Source organism: Pleurodeles waltl, chromosome 3_1 (assembly GCF_031143425.1).
Source record: "Pleurodeles waltl isolate 20211129_DDA chromosome 3_1, aPleWal1.hap1.20221129, whole genome shotgun sequence".
Lineage (NCBI taxonomy): Eukaryota > Metazoa > Chordata > Amphibia > Caudata > Salamandridae > Pleurodeles > Pleurodeles waltl.
Window position 1 is genome coordinate 1,706,234,974 of NC_090440.1, and position 17,796 is coordinate 1,706,252,769.

Here is a 17,796-nt window from a genome sequence, read left to right on the forward strand (position 1 = left end):
AGTACTGTTGCAATTTTCAATCCTAAAGGGGTAGTATAAACAAGTGGAGTAGTACTAAGTAATGGAAGACTTTGGAATAGTAAGAAAAGATATAGATGGCCATTACGAATCTAGTGGTCACATATGACCTCCAGACTTGCGGTGGCAGCCCCACCGCCAACAGGCTGGCAGGTGGGACCACCATATTGCCTGGCGGTCCCAGTGGTTTCTCATCCTCCAGGGCAGCGGCGCTGAATTAGGAGTCCCCATCTGCCAGCCTTTCCGTGGTTGTTCACACTGCCATGGAAAGGCTGGCAGGATAGGGGACTTGGGGGCCCTGGGGACCCCTGCACTGCCCATGCACTTGGCATGGGTAGTGCAGGGGCACCCATGCACAGCCCCATTGCACATTCCGCTGCCCGAATTACGGGCAGTGGAATGCACGATGGGTGCTGCTGCACCCGCTGCACCTCCACATTGGTGCCGGCTCCATTAGGAACCGGTGTCAATGTTAAGACCCTGTTCACCGCAGGGCAGAAGGACGAAAACACCGGCCCTGGGGTGAAGTCCTATTAGGGCTGGCGGGGTTCAGGCCGCACTGGGGGTCTGAGGGCGGAAAGAGTTTGGCGCCGCCCACCAAACTCTAAATTACCCCCATAGTATTGGGGGGACCAATGTTGAGAAAGGAATTTGAAAGACGAACTGCAAGCATTATGCATGTTAATCACAAACTGAGTACCATGCGGTAAATGTATTGGATGATTGGCATGTGGTACTTAGTGATGTGTTACTCCTAGATTCTTGAATAGGGAGATGGGCGGGCAAGGGCTTTGCACAAGCTCCTATCTCGGGATCTGCTCTATTCAGTTCCAGTGTCTGTAAACTAATCTGGCCTGACTTGATATAGATTCAATTATCCATAATCCATACAGATTATATCAATAAATCTTTGAGTGTTTCGCTCCTTTTAGAAATTGCCAAGCTGACATCCAATTTTGTGCTGTAAGTGGCATGTAGCTAAGAACAGTGGTAAAAAACGCCCTCTTATAACACATTTCTGTACATAATTATGCCTGGTGTTGTTGATGGGGTCCAGTAAAGCCCTGCTAGTTGGCACATGATTTTGAACAGAAATTCTCTGGGGATTTTTCCTGTTTTAGAGCCATTCAAAACTGCACGAATACCTGTGGTGCCATTAGCAGGGTGACAATATTGTCCTTAGAAGCAGCATGTATGGCCCACTCACACGTGAGCGAATGTACATATACACTTCACCTAGAGAAGGAAAGTAATTGCAGTGCTCCTTGCACAGCCACTACACAGGATATATCAAATATTTTAGAGTACATGGTCACAGAAACCAAATTGAGAACGTGTTCTAATTGAAAAAGAAGTGCTAAAGCAAGGGTCTCCTGAATGTGGGGTGTGCCTCAAATCTTAGGGGGTTTCAAACAAGCATGGCATGGGTGACATTGCACCAAGGCTGTGACTCTTTCTCAGCCGCTGTGCAAACAATATCAGGGATTGAAACGTTCTCAGCCACCTCAAACGTCCATGAAAGCTTAAAGCATTTTGCCAGTTTACTTAGCAAAGTATACTTTTAAAAGGCAACCTGAACACCGCTCACTATAGTCTGATTGACACTAGCTGGGAACCCCATGGAACCTTTTCTTGTCAAGAAAGGTGGTTATGAACGCTGATCATTGGAGGCTTCAAGCACATGTAAGGAAGGATTAACACTGCCACTCTCTTATTTGCTGAAGACACCCTTCTGGTCTCCAATTCACCAAAGAGCCTACACACCATACTATACAAATTTGCTGTGGCCTGTAGACTGAACGGTTTATTTATCAACAATGAGAAAGCTAAGTTCAAGATGTTCAGACCACACAAGGTGGTCAGAACCTTTTTAAATTGGATAATTCCTTTCTTGAACAGGGTTATATCCAAAAATACAGTGAAAATGGACTAACAAAGAGTGCCACTAATAATGAAACAGTCCTAGGTGGATGAATAATACACATGATGAAAAGAGTAAACTTATGATCGTACATCATCATTCACTTAAGGAAAAGTAAAATTATAAGCATGTTACAGAGTACTCTCAACAACTGCTGCTGCACAATTGTGTGAATGTGATTTTAAATGAGGGAATCATAATCATTAAGCATTATTACTATATCTTTGATAATCTTTGTTACCACAAATGTTATATCTGAGTCTCATAAAAGTATCCTAGTTCCAAAATAGCATACTAACTTGAAATTATTGATCCATAATTGTGTTGTAGTACTTTCACTGGGTGAGGCATGGGGTTGGGCACTGGGCATGGCCTTTGCCAAGCCCTATGCCTAAATCCCATGGGTGTGCTTAACCGTCAGGTAACAATATAAAAGTTGTATTTTTAAGTAAGCAGGAAATAGTTGTAAGCATACTGCCTCACACTCCAGTATGCAGTTAGCCCCATTGCGTTATGATAAATGCAGTACAAATGTGTGTGTACTTCATCTGCAGTCTGTAGTTTTTCCCCTTAGTGGGTGCAGCTAGTGTTGTATATCTCTAGACACATGTTTCTAGGTTTAGCCCTTCATCAGTAGAGAGCAGCATGCTATATTCTAGGGGTTGCTGGAAATGCTGCTAAAAAGGCTCCCTGGAGTCAGTGAGCTGACAAGCTCTGATTGTAGCACCTGCGTGCCAGTGAGTGGTATTGAAACCTGAGAGGACTTTTGGCAGCATTTCCAGCAACACCTGAGATAAACCTACTGCTCTCTGCTGATGAATGGCTAAACCCAGAAACACATGTCCAGAGTTATGCAGCACTAGCTGCACCTACTGAGGTGAAAAACTACAGACTGCTCAATGAAGTAAGAACGAACTTGAACTACATTTACCATGATGCAATGGGGTTGACTGCATGCTGGAGTATGAGGCAGGGTGCTCCCAACTGTTTCCTGTGTTTTTAAGTAAGGTAGACCAACTGACTTTATCAAAGGGTCAGCACATCAAAATATAAAATGTGGGCGTATTGGCTTTATCAAAGGGAAGGAATACTAACATAGATTAAGCAGACCTATTGTCTTTTTATAAAATTGTTTTAATAAAGCCTAGTCCAAAAAAACATCATGGGTTTGAGTCTTTCTTTTAACATGTTTCAGACCAAAAGTGAAGCCATAGAACCCACCACAAGGGGTCCTTGCACTCCAGGTGGAGAGCATAGAGTTTCAGCTCGGAGTGCTTTAAACTAAATGTGATATGCTCTCCTCAGGATATGGATTTGATGACCCTGGAGACTTATGGTGTTTTTTGAATGTTGATAGGGGGATGCTGGGCGCCCAGCAGCTCTCCACAATATTTTTTAAAATGCTTGATGGTGCCCCCTCCGCATTTAGGGGCACCAACAGGATACAAACATATTAACAAAATGCCATTGCAGGGCATGATGGAATGTTTCTTGGGTAGAGCAGTTAATAATAAATGAGCATCTCCTGCTACTCATTTATTACTAATTATTTGTGTTTGCTTTAAAATGTTTGTGGGTGCCCCGGAACACTATTTTATGCTGGGGGCCAAAAGGGGACACCCAAGGGCTCTGCAGCACAAGCTGGCATCGTGGCAGGAGCCGACCATATTTTTCTTTTTTTTTTTTGTTCAAAACGGTTCCCTGGTGCTCACCAGAACAACCAAAATTCACCTAAACGTTGGGGACTTTAGAGGGAGTCTCTAGAACAACACTCCCTCAGCTGGCTCGCCAGCCATCACCCATTGTGGTGCTGAAATGTGCCAAAACTGTTCTCCTTTGTGGAATGAGGTCCCCAGGACCTATAAAAAGACGCACTCTCCCTTCACCCAAACATATATCTGTGCTGTCCTCCCATGCCCTGGCTCACCCCGGGGTTTTCTTTTTTAAATAAAAGACAGGAGGCTGCAATTTTTTTTATTCAAGCTGTGGATCTACACATACCATGTGGGTCCGTGGCGCCAATAAAATATTTGGCTGTTTTTTGGCCCCAGAGAGGGTACCGCTGTGTCCCCCAAGCCAGCTGTTATGATGTGGCTCGCGGCTAGATGTGCGATCGTTGCCGCGAGCCTAGAATGTTAGCGATGATTCTTCCTCCTGGCAGTTGCTTGCTGACAGGGGAAGAAGACACTGCGTTAGAGGAGAGCTCGGTAAATAAAGCTTACCTGCAATACCACAACGCTGCCTCCCGCCTTCATTACATTTTTGGCGACGAGATGTCAGCAAGCAGGTCGCTTTCCTCTTGACGCGGATGCCGCGAACGTCGCGAACATCGTTTTGCTGTGGGATCGCAGACGTGGCATAACGAGCGGCGTTATCACCAGCTACTGGAGTTTTATGTCTTTCCAGCGGTAGTTCCATTCCTGGAATCCATCACCAACCAAAATATTTATAGTTTGCAGTCCGGCTTGGATTTGGAGACACGACTGCATCGGCCTTGGTCATGTGAGTGTTGCTGATTTGCTGTCATGACAACGTCGCAATGATATCACAGACGTCCTAGTAAACTGGTGGCGGCCATCTTAGAGAGTTGGGAATACTCTCTTTCAATTACATTTTGCCCATGACGAACTACTTTTTGTGGTGGCGGCCATCTTAGAGTGTTGGGAAAACTCCACTTAAAATAGATTCTGGCCACGACGAACTGCTCACTATTGCATGTACAAGTGTCTTCTACGGTGATAGGCACACCTGTAACCTGCTGTTTGCTACATTGTTTTTATCCTGACAAATACCTGGAGGAACATTAATTTTTGGTGTTTTTTTGGGTTTCTTCTGAGCATACCTTCATACCAAATTTGTGTTTTTCAGAAACTGAGCACAGATTCACACAATGGATATGTCAACCACTGCTGTGCACTCTCCACCTCTATTCTTGGTGCAACCTGGGAATCCGCCAATAGTTTGGGAGGAGTGGATAGACATATTCGATAATTATCTTGAAGCCTTAGATGGGTTAGGATTCTCGTCCAGTAGAAAAAAAGCTATCTTACTTAGTTCCCTAGGCAATGAAGGTCAGCATGTCTTCAAGTACTTGCCTAAAGCTGTTGATCAGTCTGGTCAACCCATAGATGATGTATTTTTGGAAGCAAGGCGGAGACTAGAAGTAAGGTTTGCCAAGACTGAGAATGTAGTCATGCAAAGATTTAAGTTTTACACACAACCTCAAAGGGATGGTGAATCCGTGGACGAGTTTGTCACTCGTTTAAGAGAGCTTTCTGTCAAATGCGGATTTGGGGCGATGACGGAGGAGTTGATTCGGGACCAGCTCATAGTACAGTGTAGGAGCAAGAAAATGCAGGAAAGATTGTGGGCAGCGAAGGACCCCAAGCTGAAGGATGCTATAGAAATTGCGAAGGTGGTTGAGGAGTCAGAGTTTTGTATGAAACAAATGGAGAGGAGAGAAGTTAAGGCCTCTGAAGAGGTATCTTCTGTTCAGGGTGATGTGGCTGTGACGAGTAAATCATCCTGGGAAAGGCTTAGTGGATCTAAAAATGGGAGGTGCAACAAGTGTGGGAGCAGGTATCATACTTCTGAGTCCAAGAATTGCTTTGCCCTAGGGAAAGAGTGCCGAAGGTGCAGGCGCAAAGGGCATTTTGCGAGAGTGTGTAGGGAAAAAGGGCATTCAAAGGGGAAGGTGGCCATGGTTGGTGATGCCTCAGGCGATGCGTCCGTTGGTGATAAATTCGGAAGGGTGTTGTGTGTTTCTGGGTAGGACGAGGCAGGGGTGAGAGCAGAAAGGATGCAGAGACCTAAGGCAGAATTTATAGTTAAGACTGTGTCTGTAGAACTGATGGTGGATTCTGGCTCCTTATATACAACAGTTCCTAAGGATTTATTTCTCCAATTGTGGCCTTCAACAAGACTATTGCCAAAGGACATCAATCCTGGCGGGTATCAGGGTGAACAGATAGACATCATAGGTTATATGCTCACTGAAATAGGGTTCAAGGGGAGAAAGATCTTAGGCAAAGTGTATGTGGCAGAATCTGGTCCGCCTATTTTGGGTTGGCAACACCAGTACGATCTTCGCATAGTCATCAATCCGTGTGCCCCTAGTCAGGTAGCTGCAATCGAAGATGTTTCTCTTGCCGGTATATTGAATAGGGCTAAAGGGGTATTCAGAGAGGAGATGGGAGAGTTGAGAGGTTATGTTCACGAGATTAGGTTGAAGCCCGGTGCTGTTCCTGTGCAGCACAAGGTTAGAAAGGTTCCAATCTCGGTGAGAGAGGGTGTAAAGGAGCTCTTGAATGAAATGTTAGACAGTGGGGTAATTGAACCAGTGGAGGCCTCAGCATGGTTGTCACCTGTAGTGATTTCTAAGAAGAGAGATGGGAAGTTGAGGTTCTGTGTAGACTTGAGAGGGTTAAACCAGAATATTGTTACAGACAATTTTCCCTTGCCAAACATTAATGAATTGGTTCTACTAATGAAGGATGCTAAATACTTTTCAAAATTGGACTTGAAGCACGCATACCATCAGATTAGACTTCATCCTGGTTCTAAGGGCCTCACTGCTTTCATCACCATGGAGGGCACATTTCAGTTCACACAGATGCCGTTCGGTCTGGCGTCTGCCGCTAGTGTTTTCCAGAGGATGATGAACCAAATTTTCAAGGGGTTGGACAATATCCTGTTTTTCCAAGATGACATTCTAGTGTTTGGTGAAACTATTGAGAACCATAATATAACTCTGAAGATGCTACTGGACAGATTTTTGCAATCTGGTTTGACTTTGCGCCGTGAAAAATGTAAATTCTTGATGACAGAGGTGGAGTATCTTGGTCACTCACTGTCGCAAGAAGGTGTAAAACCGAAGAAAGACCTGTTGGAGGCAATTAGGTCGGCTCCAGCTCCCAAAGACAAGGACCAATTGCGATCTTTTTGGGGATTGATTGAGTACTATTCCAAATTTGTCAAGAACTTTGCTAGCAAGACAGAATGCCTAAAAGTACTTTTGCGCAAAGGGGCTAGTTTTGTCTGGGGAGGAGAGCAATGCCAATGTTTTCAGTTGATTAAGGATGATGTATGCAACGCTGGCATTCTAGTGCCTTTTGACACAAAGAGAAGAACAATAATCACGGTGGATGCAAGCGCTGTGGGCATTGGGGCCGTCTTATCTCAAATGCATGGGTCTGTGGAGAAGACGGTTGCCTTTGCTTCTCGGACTTTGTCTTCTGCTGAGAGACATTATGCTGTTATTGAGCGTGAAACTCTGGCTGCGGCGTGGGGTGTGGAGTATTTTCGCACATATACATGGGGTAGTACCATCACATTGCGTTCTGATCATAAACCATTGCTAAAGATTTTGTCACCAGGTGGGACTGGTAAAGGGTCAGCGAGACTGGCTAGGTTGGCTTCCCGTTTGCAAGAATTTAATTACAAGATTGAGTACATTCCTGGTTGGAAGAATGTGCAAGCGGACTGTCTTTCTCGTCTGGCTCTTGAGTGGCAGACAGTAGATGGAGACAATGTATTGGAGCATGAACAAGAGGGAGTCGTTGCGTCTGTGGGTGAGGTTGTGCATTGGTGTAAAGGAGCAGTGAAAGAAACTGACTGGGATTTAGCTATGAAAGCAGATGAAGTCTTGTTGCGGGTCGTAGATTTAATAAGGAAAGGTGGGAGGAGAGACAGTACTCTCCCTGCATCTGTACGGCCTTTCAATAAGGTTGTGGATGAGCTTTCTGAAGTTGATGGAAGAATGACCCTGCGGGGTGAAAGGGTTGCTCCGCCTATGGGGGTGCGCAAACGCTTGTTTGATATTGCACATGAGGGTCATCTTGGTCAAACGATTACCAAGAGAAGGTTGAAAATGGAATTTTGGTGGCCCGGTATGGATGATGATGTGGTGAGATGGGTAGAAAGATGTTCTGAGTGCATTCAGAGTGAGAAACGGTTGAGAGTGGGAGAGCAGTCGGTTAGTGGTAAAATAACTGACCCTGGCAAACCTTGGCATAGTGTTTGCTTGGACTTTATTGGACCTTTGTCTGGCATCGGCAGGGGAAGGAATTTTGCCTTGGTTATGGTGGATGTGTACTCCAAATGGCTTATCGTCAAGTTTATGGGAGAGGTTACAACATCTGCTACCATAAGTGTACTGAGAGAAATTTTCACTGAGGAGGGTTTTCCGTCTGTGTTGATTACCGACAATGGTACACAATTAACGTCTGTGGAGATGAAAGGGTTATTAGACTTGTGTGGCATAAGGCACGCCCGTACAGCGTTATATAATCCTCGTGCTAATGGTATTGTGGAACGAGCTAATCGCATGATTAAGGGTGGTCTGCAATTGGCTGTGGTCAATTATTTGGATGCTGGTTCGGTGATCTCAGAATTGGTGTGGGGATATCGAACTACAGAAAACACAACGTCGTGCAGAGTACCGTTTGTTGATATGAGAGGTAGGAAACCTGTCAGCAAACTCAGACCTGCATGGATGGAGAGATTGTTGGGAGGTGGCGGCGCATTCAATGGAGACCCAGCCAATGAGACAGGGGATGACAATGAGAGAATTAAACCAGGTGATTGGGTAAAAATCAAATCTGGTAGAGTGAGACAGGGGTTTAGCAAATTCTTAGGTCCGTTTAGAGTTCATCAAGTTCACAGGTGGCATGTCTTGCTTGATAATGGCCAACGTTGGAATTTCAGGCGTGTCGCAAAATTTTCTTCTGCATTGGATGTTGGATGTGCAAGGAGGGGTGATGATTGTAGTAGTTATATGTTGATGAAAGATGAAGATCTGAACGGTCCTAGTGGTGGCGAGAGGAAACAGTTTGGTGGTGGAAGTGGTGATGCCGCGGTTGGCAGGAGTGAGGTGATTATTGATGCTCCTAATACCTGTTCAGATTCCATGGGAGCCTCTACTTGTGTTCCAAGTATGGTGTCACCTAGAACTGTTGGGTTTCCTAGGACTACTAGATGTAGGAGACCTCCAGGGTTCTTGAATGACTATGTAACTTAAAGCATATTGCTAGGGTAATGACTCTGTGTATAGATTTTCCTTTGTTTTTAACTTGTTATCTCTTATTTTGTTATAGTTCTTTCCTGTTATTTATTTGTGGTTCTTTTTGTGGGTGTCAACGGTGGGGGATGTGTTATGATGTGGCTCGCGGCTAGATGTGCGATTGTTGCCGCGAGCCTAGAATGTTAGCGATGATTCTTCCTCCTGGCAGTTGCTTGCTGACAGGGGAAGAAGACACCGCGTTAGAGGAGAGCTCGGTAAATAAAGCTTACCTGCAATACCACAACGCTGCCTCCCGCCTTCATTACACCAGCCTTATATGTTTTAGGTCAAGCATGCAAGCGCTTTGACCTGTTGTTAGTATTATGGGCTTTTAACCACACCCACCTCATGCCCGTCACTTTCACTCATTCATGGGCTTGCCTTTCAAAAATCTTAAGTTATCATTGGTAAATGCTTTACATTTGTCCCTCCTTGGGAAGGTTTTGTTACCGCCTTGCAGACTGACCCTGTTACATGGATAATTACACGATTGCCGATATATTTGACTGTGAGCCAACTTCTTTTTCCTTTTTTGTGTCTCTCCTTCGTGCTCATGCTCATGACGGCCATGGCACTTTGAAGAGGCTCACATTTGTCAACTAATGTGCTTTCACCACATCTATCTTTATATGTTGTCAATCAATCATATCTCATCTATAAAATCTGTTGGCTCCGTGGATCCTCTGTAGCGTGAAATATCTATGTTTTTAAACCTTTAATTTCTCAAAAACTACTGAATGGATTTACACCAAATCATCAAAAGCACGCTTTCATTTCTGAACCAAGATCTAGCTTTTGGCCAAATTTAAATTGATGTAATTCAATGTAACTGTTATGGCTGTAGGTTTGTCTAATTTCCCTATGGAAAAACTGACTTATGGGAAAATGAATACATAAAATGTGTTTTTTTCTCACTTCATGTTTGATGGATCACCCCAAAACATTCCAGGAAGGAGCAGAGGTGGATCAGCCTTATTTTTTTATTACAGTTTTTGGAAAGTTCTTCAAATGGTGCAAAAGATGTTAATAAACCAAAAAGTGCTTTTCCTATGGAAACATGCTCCTAATTATAACTACCCAGTCTGGTGTCTGCCAATGGGTAATATATATATATGTATATATATATATATACGTGTACATATACGTGTATGTGTATATATATATACATATATAACGTGTATATGTATATATATATATATATATATATATATATATATATATATATATATATATATATATATATACATATATATTTAAAGGAGAGAGGCTGCGCGGACTCTCTCCTGAGCCTATTATGGCCCCGGGGACCTCAGCCCTGGGGCCTACATCATTTAAAGGTGGTTGTCCTGGTGGTCAGCCAGGGCATCCACCTGCACACATTGGGGACTGCAGGGGGAGCCCCAGGGCCTCCGCAGCCCCAGCTGGCACCCTGTGTGCTGCGAGAGCCGGCATTGCTCCCACCTGGAGGGAGCAGCTATTTGTGCCGCTCCCTCCGGGCAGGAGCAGTACCTTGTTTTGTTTCCCTGCTCCCAGTTGGTAGGAGCATTTCTAAACCTACCACCTGCTAGGAGCAGACTTTGTGTGTGCTCTAGTTTGGAGGAAGATAAAAAAATGCTGCCACCAGATGGGAGGAAACACATTTTTTGGCCCATGCTAGTGTGGCAGGGAAACCACTGTGTCCCTAGAAGTGGGCTCTCAGGGGCACAACAAGTGAAACGGCCCCAGGGGATCGGATCCCCAGAGCCATTAAAAGCTCAGGGAGGGGGAACATGCGGCACTCATCCCTTGTAAAAAGGTTATGAGCACTGGGGATGGGGTCCCCGAGACCTTTGAAGGCTCAGGGAGCGGGGCTGTGCAGCTCAACTCCCATTTTTTAGATATTTTGGTCCCTGGCGATGGGCTCTCTGGGGCCTATAATAGCTCAGAGAGGGGGGCCATGTGCTCCCTACCCTTATGGAATGCGGCCTCAGGGTTGGGATTCTCTGGGCCTATAATGGCTTGGGGAGGGGGTCTGTGCATCCCCTAACAGGAAAGGGGCTTCACACCCTCTGCCCTTAATTTACAAATGCAGCCATGAGCTGCCATTTTGAGGTTTTTTTGGCCATGATTCAGTGAGAGTCCCACTGGATCGCAGCAAAAATTGCTTTTTATTTTTTATTTTGGCCCTGGGGTGTTGGGGGTCAATCTAGGTCCCCCCATTGGGCCTAGGGTAGCTGGGTATCTCTACTCTGCCCCCTTTATGCCATTTTTTTTAATTTCAGGACTAGGGACTAAGTCCCCAAGTGCTTTAATGACTGCCAGCAATCATTTTCTCATGTTGCCAGGAGCCAAGTTAGAACGCTTGCTCCAGCAAGAGCTAGACTCCTGCAAGAGCAAGACGGCCCAAGGGAAACAAATCCCTGGGCCAATCATAACACTCTACTTTTAATTTGGCATTCCTGTGAGACTCTTGAGAGCCTATCAAGGACCCAAACTTCTAGATTTGCAAATATTAAACCTTAATTTCTCAGAAACTACTAAACGGATTTAAACCAAATCATAAAAAGTACAATCTGTGGACAAAATCTATCTTACTGCCAAATTATGTGCAATTTCGTTCAACATTTTTTGCCTTAGCGTGCCTAAAGAAGACTATGGAAAATGCTTGGGGATTATGTGTTTTGGGGCTTCCCTTTTTTTCTCTGCCCCCGCTTGACGGATCACACTGAAATCTTCCATGCACAAACTAGTCAAAAAGTAGCGCCTACTTGGAGAGTTTTGTGGAGATTCATCAAATGGCACCAAGCTTATTAGCAACACTAAAAACGAATTTCCTATGGAAACACTGCCCTAACTATAACTACCCAGTGACAACTGCCACTGGGTAAAAAAACACAAAATCAGGAACTAGTGAACAGAAAGCATTGTCCTATGAAAAGATATAAGGGTTTCACCTACAGTGGCAGCATTGCACAACTAGGACCAAGAAACCTGGAATCAAATGTCTACTTCCCCACTAGACTAAATTGTGCGATCAAAAGCAAATTGCTTTAATTTACTATGTTTCATTTTGTTTGACCAATCAATTTGAGAGCATGTAGAAGTAATTCTGTTCTGTTCAGCATTGGCACCATACAAAAAACTCACATGTATATGGTTAGTGTATAATAATTTTTCTTCATATATAATACAGTACACACCACACATACAGACAAGTGACGGAATGAAACTTCAGCATTGTCAGGACATTGAGGTATTCCTGAATGTTCTTTAAAAAAATCTTACTTTCAATAAACGTTACTCTATGCAGTGATATAATCATATGCACTAAAGTGAGACACTCAGAAATGTTAAAAAGTCATTTTAAAGAGTCTTTATCCTATTTTTCCATAACATTTGTTGTCTGGTGTACATTCAGTTGCATAGCCTTTGGGTCCTGCGCCCTAGTGCAAGCAACAATATCCTCCCACAAGCTGCTGTTTTCATTATAAAATAAAGCAATCATCAGGGTTCAGTGGTTCCGCATACCTTCGGGCCCTGGTGCCACAGCACCTGCTATACCAGTGGCAGCTTCGCCCCTGTTTGCAGTCTGAAACTTTTGATTTCCGGGTTTGTGCTGTGTCTCTTTGAGCCTAGCTAGGCCTTTGGCTCGGCTTTAGCTCGGTCCTCTCTTCGAATTTGCAAGGTTTCCCATCTCTAATAGCCTCTGGTCGGCAATCTCGTTGATGTAAACTTTCACAACGAATTCCATCTGGTGAAAACCCGTGGTCCTTAAATCGTCCAAAAGGCCTGTAATCTGGCGTTAGTCCTAATGCGCACTTGATGTCTCGAGCACGAAATTTAAACTCTGTCACGTTAAGTGCACGTGCGCGGGATCTGGGCCTGTACTAGCTCAGCAACGAAAAGAGCATTTCTTTTCATTGTTGTGATGGATGATATGTGAAATATTGTTTTATGGCAACATGAGCCGTGCAGAGATTACTCGCTTTAGGAAAATATGTGCACTAACCTCACTCCAACGCATCTCTTGCTCCGACCTAAGAGCTTGGTGGGGCCTAGTGGCACAATACATGCTTTCTTAGGCTGAGGGTGATGGATGGGCTGGGGCTGAGACCGAATAAAAAGTATGCAAAGAATCAGCATTACTGGGACAGAAATTGGCCATTTCGTCAGAAAATGTCCTATAAATCCCTACAAAGAGACAACCTGATTCCTCTAAATGCTCTTTCGGTGCACAGGGATACTATAAGGTCGTTTAATGTTCTCAGAAGGAGAAAGCCTGGGTGGGTTACCCAATGGAGAGTATGAGCTGCTCTCTGGGGATTAACCGAGAATTAAAGATATCACTATAACAATAATAATTTACATACCAACAGCTGAACTGACACTCACTTACACTAGGGTCATATTTAAATTACCTCAGCATAATTCACAAAATTTCAGGAATTTCCTGTAATAAGTTATTACACCATTTCAAGGAGTTATGCCATGTTTGTAGTGAAACTATAGGACGGGACCATAAAAACAACACACAAAAATCAGAACACAAGCAGCTGTTGTTCGGAGAACTCATGTTTTTGTATTTTATTTAGCACAAAATGTGTCATTGCATCCAAAACGTGAGGATAAAATATAGCACTAAATGCCAGATTCGCATTTTAATAACATGTAATTTTGTGTAACTTTCTAGGAATTTTGTGCAATTGTGCAGATTTCGTACACCTATAATCTCAACTGTTATACTATAAAAAATGTCATTGCCACCCAACCAAATGACAGTTGCTTGATCTTTTGTGGATGTAAGACTGAATCAGTCCTGTGTGGATTTGAATCTGTGAGGTTGAGTTTTGCACAGACCTCTGCAGTGGACCCTCAAACCACTGACCTTTCCCATCACCGGTAGTTAAACCCTGAGGTGGTTTGAGCCCTTTAAGTAAACACCGAACAGGATCTAAAACCTCCAAGTGCATACGATTGCATAGATTAAAGCAAAAATCTTTGGTATGATATGTTGAGATCCATGGCTGGACTCGAAACGAAAATCATCCCTAGCAAGAAGGTTCAAAACAGTCCTGCCTAGAGGGAGGCATGGGGAGTCATTGCAGCCCACCCTGCTCCGAAAGCAGCCCCCTAGAATGCAACTTACTAGAGAATGCCAGGCCTGTATAGTGACCAATCCGACTCTGTTAAAGTCTCGGTATATTTTGTTGGAGGCAGGGGAGTCATACAGCAGTGGTACTGTTCACCAAACACCTAGATCCAGGCCCAGCTCATGAACAGGAAACCACACACTCTTATTCACCAGGTGCCCAGTTGTGACTGATGTCTCAGCAAAAATGTGCTTTTGAAAACGTGAATTTTTTTCTTTTTTAAAACAGATGAGTAATGATTGGAGGAAGGGTAGATATACAGTAGCAATACGCCCCCCTTATAGTCTCTAGCAATTTAATAATGACTTGTGGGTGATTATGCTCACAAGCTATGGGTCCTCACTGGATACTGTACCACCTCTAGCATTAAAGTGTTTGGAGTCCTCTAGTGTAAAATGGCATCACCAGTTTTTACAAGGCCGCAGAGGCCCAGTCCAGCATTCTGGAATGTTCTTCTGCTACAGTTACTGCTCACTCCTGCTACAAGCATGTTTAGAAGAACATAAGGGCCACAGGTGTGTGGCTACAGGGTCTAATTGACTACGAACCCTTGTCACATGCTAGAGTCATGCCTGACAACACTTCTGCTAAATTACCCTATGAAACCACAAACTTGCATTGAGGGGTTGCTGGTTGAATTGATAGCTCTCAAGTATCCCCATGAGTGACAACATCAGCCATTGCTGGACCTTTAGCTCGCTGGGACCTGTGAGAGAATGTTTTAAAAGAAAACCTAAAGTTTCTTATCCACGTATAGAAAGTCCGGCTAACTAAGAAATGAAGACTGGGCAAATGTATCACCCAAGACATAGCACCACTGGGTCAGTTAAAAGGCCACATCCCCAGCCCTTTTCGGGTGCCAGGGTCTCCGCCAAGGGAAGGTGTGCGTTGGCCCAGGCTAGTCAGACGTGTAACTTTGAAACCCACAACATCAAAGAGGTGTATTCCCTCGCTGTCCACCCACCGCCCCTGGAAATAACAAAACTTCAAAGCATTCCCCCGTTCCCCTTTTGACTGAAAGCCTTAAAGAAAAAACATAATCAGTTAATGCACATTCCTTCATCTCCCTCCCCCACAAGCCACGAAACGGTTTTACTTACACATGAGACATGGTGCTTGTGTCAGCTCAGAAGGTGCAGCAGGGCCTGGAACAGTTGTAGGCGGTGGGGCTGTGCTGCAGGGAATTTGAGGGTAAGAAAGCCAACTACATTACCAACAGCTGGTTACAGAGTGCCCCATCTGGATGCTTCCTGTACCCAATTATCCTATTGGCTTTGTGAGGTGTTCCCTAGAGATTCATCCAAACCCTCCTCTCAGTGCAATCCTGGCGCCTTTATGGTGCCTGTTTCTGTTGCTTGTGATTCTGTTGCCACTTATTTTAGCACTTTAGGCTACCCTCGCTCCTAGCCCAGCTGCCCCAACTCACAGCAAAGCAAGACTAGAAGGACGAGAGGCCAGTTTGCCTCATTTTGTTGCCCCCGGTCTTGTTATCCCTGCTTTTACCACATGAGCGGGGGTTGCTTCTGCCCTGCCTCACCCTATCCTGGTCCTCCCTCGCGTCACTGTATCTTTGGAGGTTGCTGTTAATCCTGGCCCTGTAGCCCCTGCTTTCACTCACTGCCGAGGCAGTTATTGGGGTTGGTGCAACTTTATTGCCCTACGCCTCCGTTCCCTCCCCCTATGCGGGGCACGCTTACTGGTACATTCCCGGCAGAGTGGACTCTGCCCCTAGTTCTGCTGCATCTTCTGGCCTCGACCACTGCAGTGCTGGGCAGGAGAGGGGCTATTGTCACCCTCTTGCATCGACCCCGACCTCTCCACTAATCCTTGAGCATGTGTGGGACGTTGTCTGTCGGTTGGCCACAGCTGCTCTGCTACCCGCAAACCCGGGATTGGAGTGGAGAAGAGTTGGGGGCGGAGTGGGGGCTGCTGCTTGTCTGGTTCCCTTAACGCCTGCTCGCCATGCACTGCTGGGCAATTTTAGCTCTTTCTGCACCCACTGCTGCCCGAGCCCCAACACCCTCTGAAGCGCTGGTGCTAGCCCCCCTCTGCTTTCCCGAGGCCCCCCACCTTTCCAAAATACTGTGCCCGCTGTAACTCCGTGTGCCCGTTCTCGCTGCTGTCGGTGTTGCCTCTCCGCCGCCCGCGCCGCGGCTTCCCCTCCCTTGGATACAGTGTTTGTGGAATCGGCCAGTCCCTAGTGACCGAGGGAGTACCTGCTCTCCGTGCACGGCTGCGGTGGCCCATTTCGGCAGTGTTGTTCGTCTATCTGTCTCACGCCACGCTGACTGTGTCTTGTCGTCCTGCCTGTGTCTAAGCCCTCGCCTTCTCTCACCTCTGTGCCTGCTTCCCCTCGCTGCCCGTTCCCTGTGTGCATCACCTCCCGACCTGTCTTTCAACCCACTGCCCTTGTTTTACCTATAGCCTTTGTTTAATCTTGCCTGGTATCACTTGAGTGGGTCTCAAGTGAGGATGTTTTTCACCTCACTGCCATTTCTCACTTTCCTGCCCCTGTCTCATTTCCACGCCAGTGTCTCTGCTCCATGTGCTTGACTCAACTCGCTGCTTATTCTTTCCTCACAGGCAGCCCGTGTCTCGCCTCTGTCCGTGTCTTACTCTCTGCCATTGTCACACGCGTCAGTGACTGGGCTCACTTCCCCCCTTCACCCCATTTGAATCTGACCTTTCTGCCTGACTACCCCCCCGTCTGTCTTCTCTTGCTGTTGGTCTCAGCGCCTTGTCTGTGTCTCACTTCAATAGCAGACCTCACCCTCCCTCACATCACCGCCATTGTCCTACCTCACTTCATGATCCCATTTCTCTTCCTGTGTGACACCTCACAGGCTGTATCTCAGCTGACTACCTGACCTCATCCCTTTTTCCGTGTTTCTCTTCCCTTTCTGTACATCGCTTCATTGGCTGCTTAGGACTCCCTGACTGTGTCTATCTCCCTTGCTGTGTTTCACTCACCTCACTGGTCTCACCTGTCTATCACTCACTTCCATGTTTATTTCACCTTACAGTCTGTCTCAGGTGATTGTGTAGTCTCACTTCCCCACCTGTGTTTCACCTTCCTGTTTGTGCCTTTTCTCACCATATAGTCTCACCTCTCTGACCGTACCTCACTTCTCCAGTGTTTCACCGCACTGCCTGTATGTCACCTCCTTGCCTCGTAGCACATTTCTGTGTCTCACACCCCACTTGTATGTCACGTCACTGTGTTTCACCTACCTGAGGAGACCAGTCTGTGGTTAGAGAGACTGGCAATGAGGGAGACACAAGCAAATATGTGAGACTAGGCAGTAACAGAAGACAAAGAGAAGTGAGACCAGCAATTGAAGTGAGACACAGGTGGGCAGATGACACAAAGGTAGTGTGGTCACCAGTCAAATTGGTGAGACCTGAAGGTGAGATTAGTCACATACATGGTGTTGAGATGTAAATAGGTAGGTGAAACCTGTAAGCGAGGTGAGGTGAGACAATGACAGGTGGGGAGATTAGGTTATCAGGTGAAATTTAGGCATAGGTGAGATCAGACCAGGAGATGTGACCGTGGTAGACAGATACAGAGGTGAGACCAACCTTTGACTTCAGACCAGTCGGTGAGGAGAAACAGACAGGTAGGTGAAACACAGTGACTTGACATAAATGTGCCACGAGGCAAGGAG

The 17,796-nt window shown here is 45.5% G+C and overlaps 1 protein-coding gene across 3 annotated transcripts in view; it reads right to left on the minus strand.

The window, feature by feature from the left end:
• The window catches only part of IQCA1 (IQ motif containing with AAA domain 1), a 692,773-nt gene extending 676,474 nt beyond the window's left edge, over window positions 1-16,299 (minus strand). Inside the window, exons 1-2 of one of the 3 annotated variants that reach the window (XM_069225558.1) lie at window positions 16,199-16,280; window positions 15,229-15,302 (exon numbers count right to left, since the gene is read on the minus strand). In XM_069225558.1, the coding sequence (XP_069081659.1) occupies window positions 15,229-15,239 (11 nt within the window). In that variant the 5' untranslated portion in view covers window positions 15,240-15,302; window positions 16,199-16,280. Of the gene's footprint in view, window positions 1-15,228 lie in introns of all 3 variants that reach the window. The other 2 variants (XM_069225557.1, XM_069225559.1) reach the window with 2 other exon arrangements.
• Window positions 16,300-17,796: the final 1,497 nt, after the last annotated feature.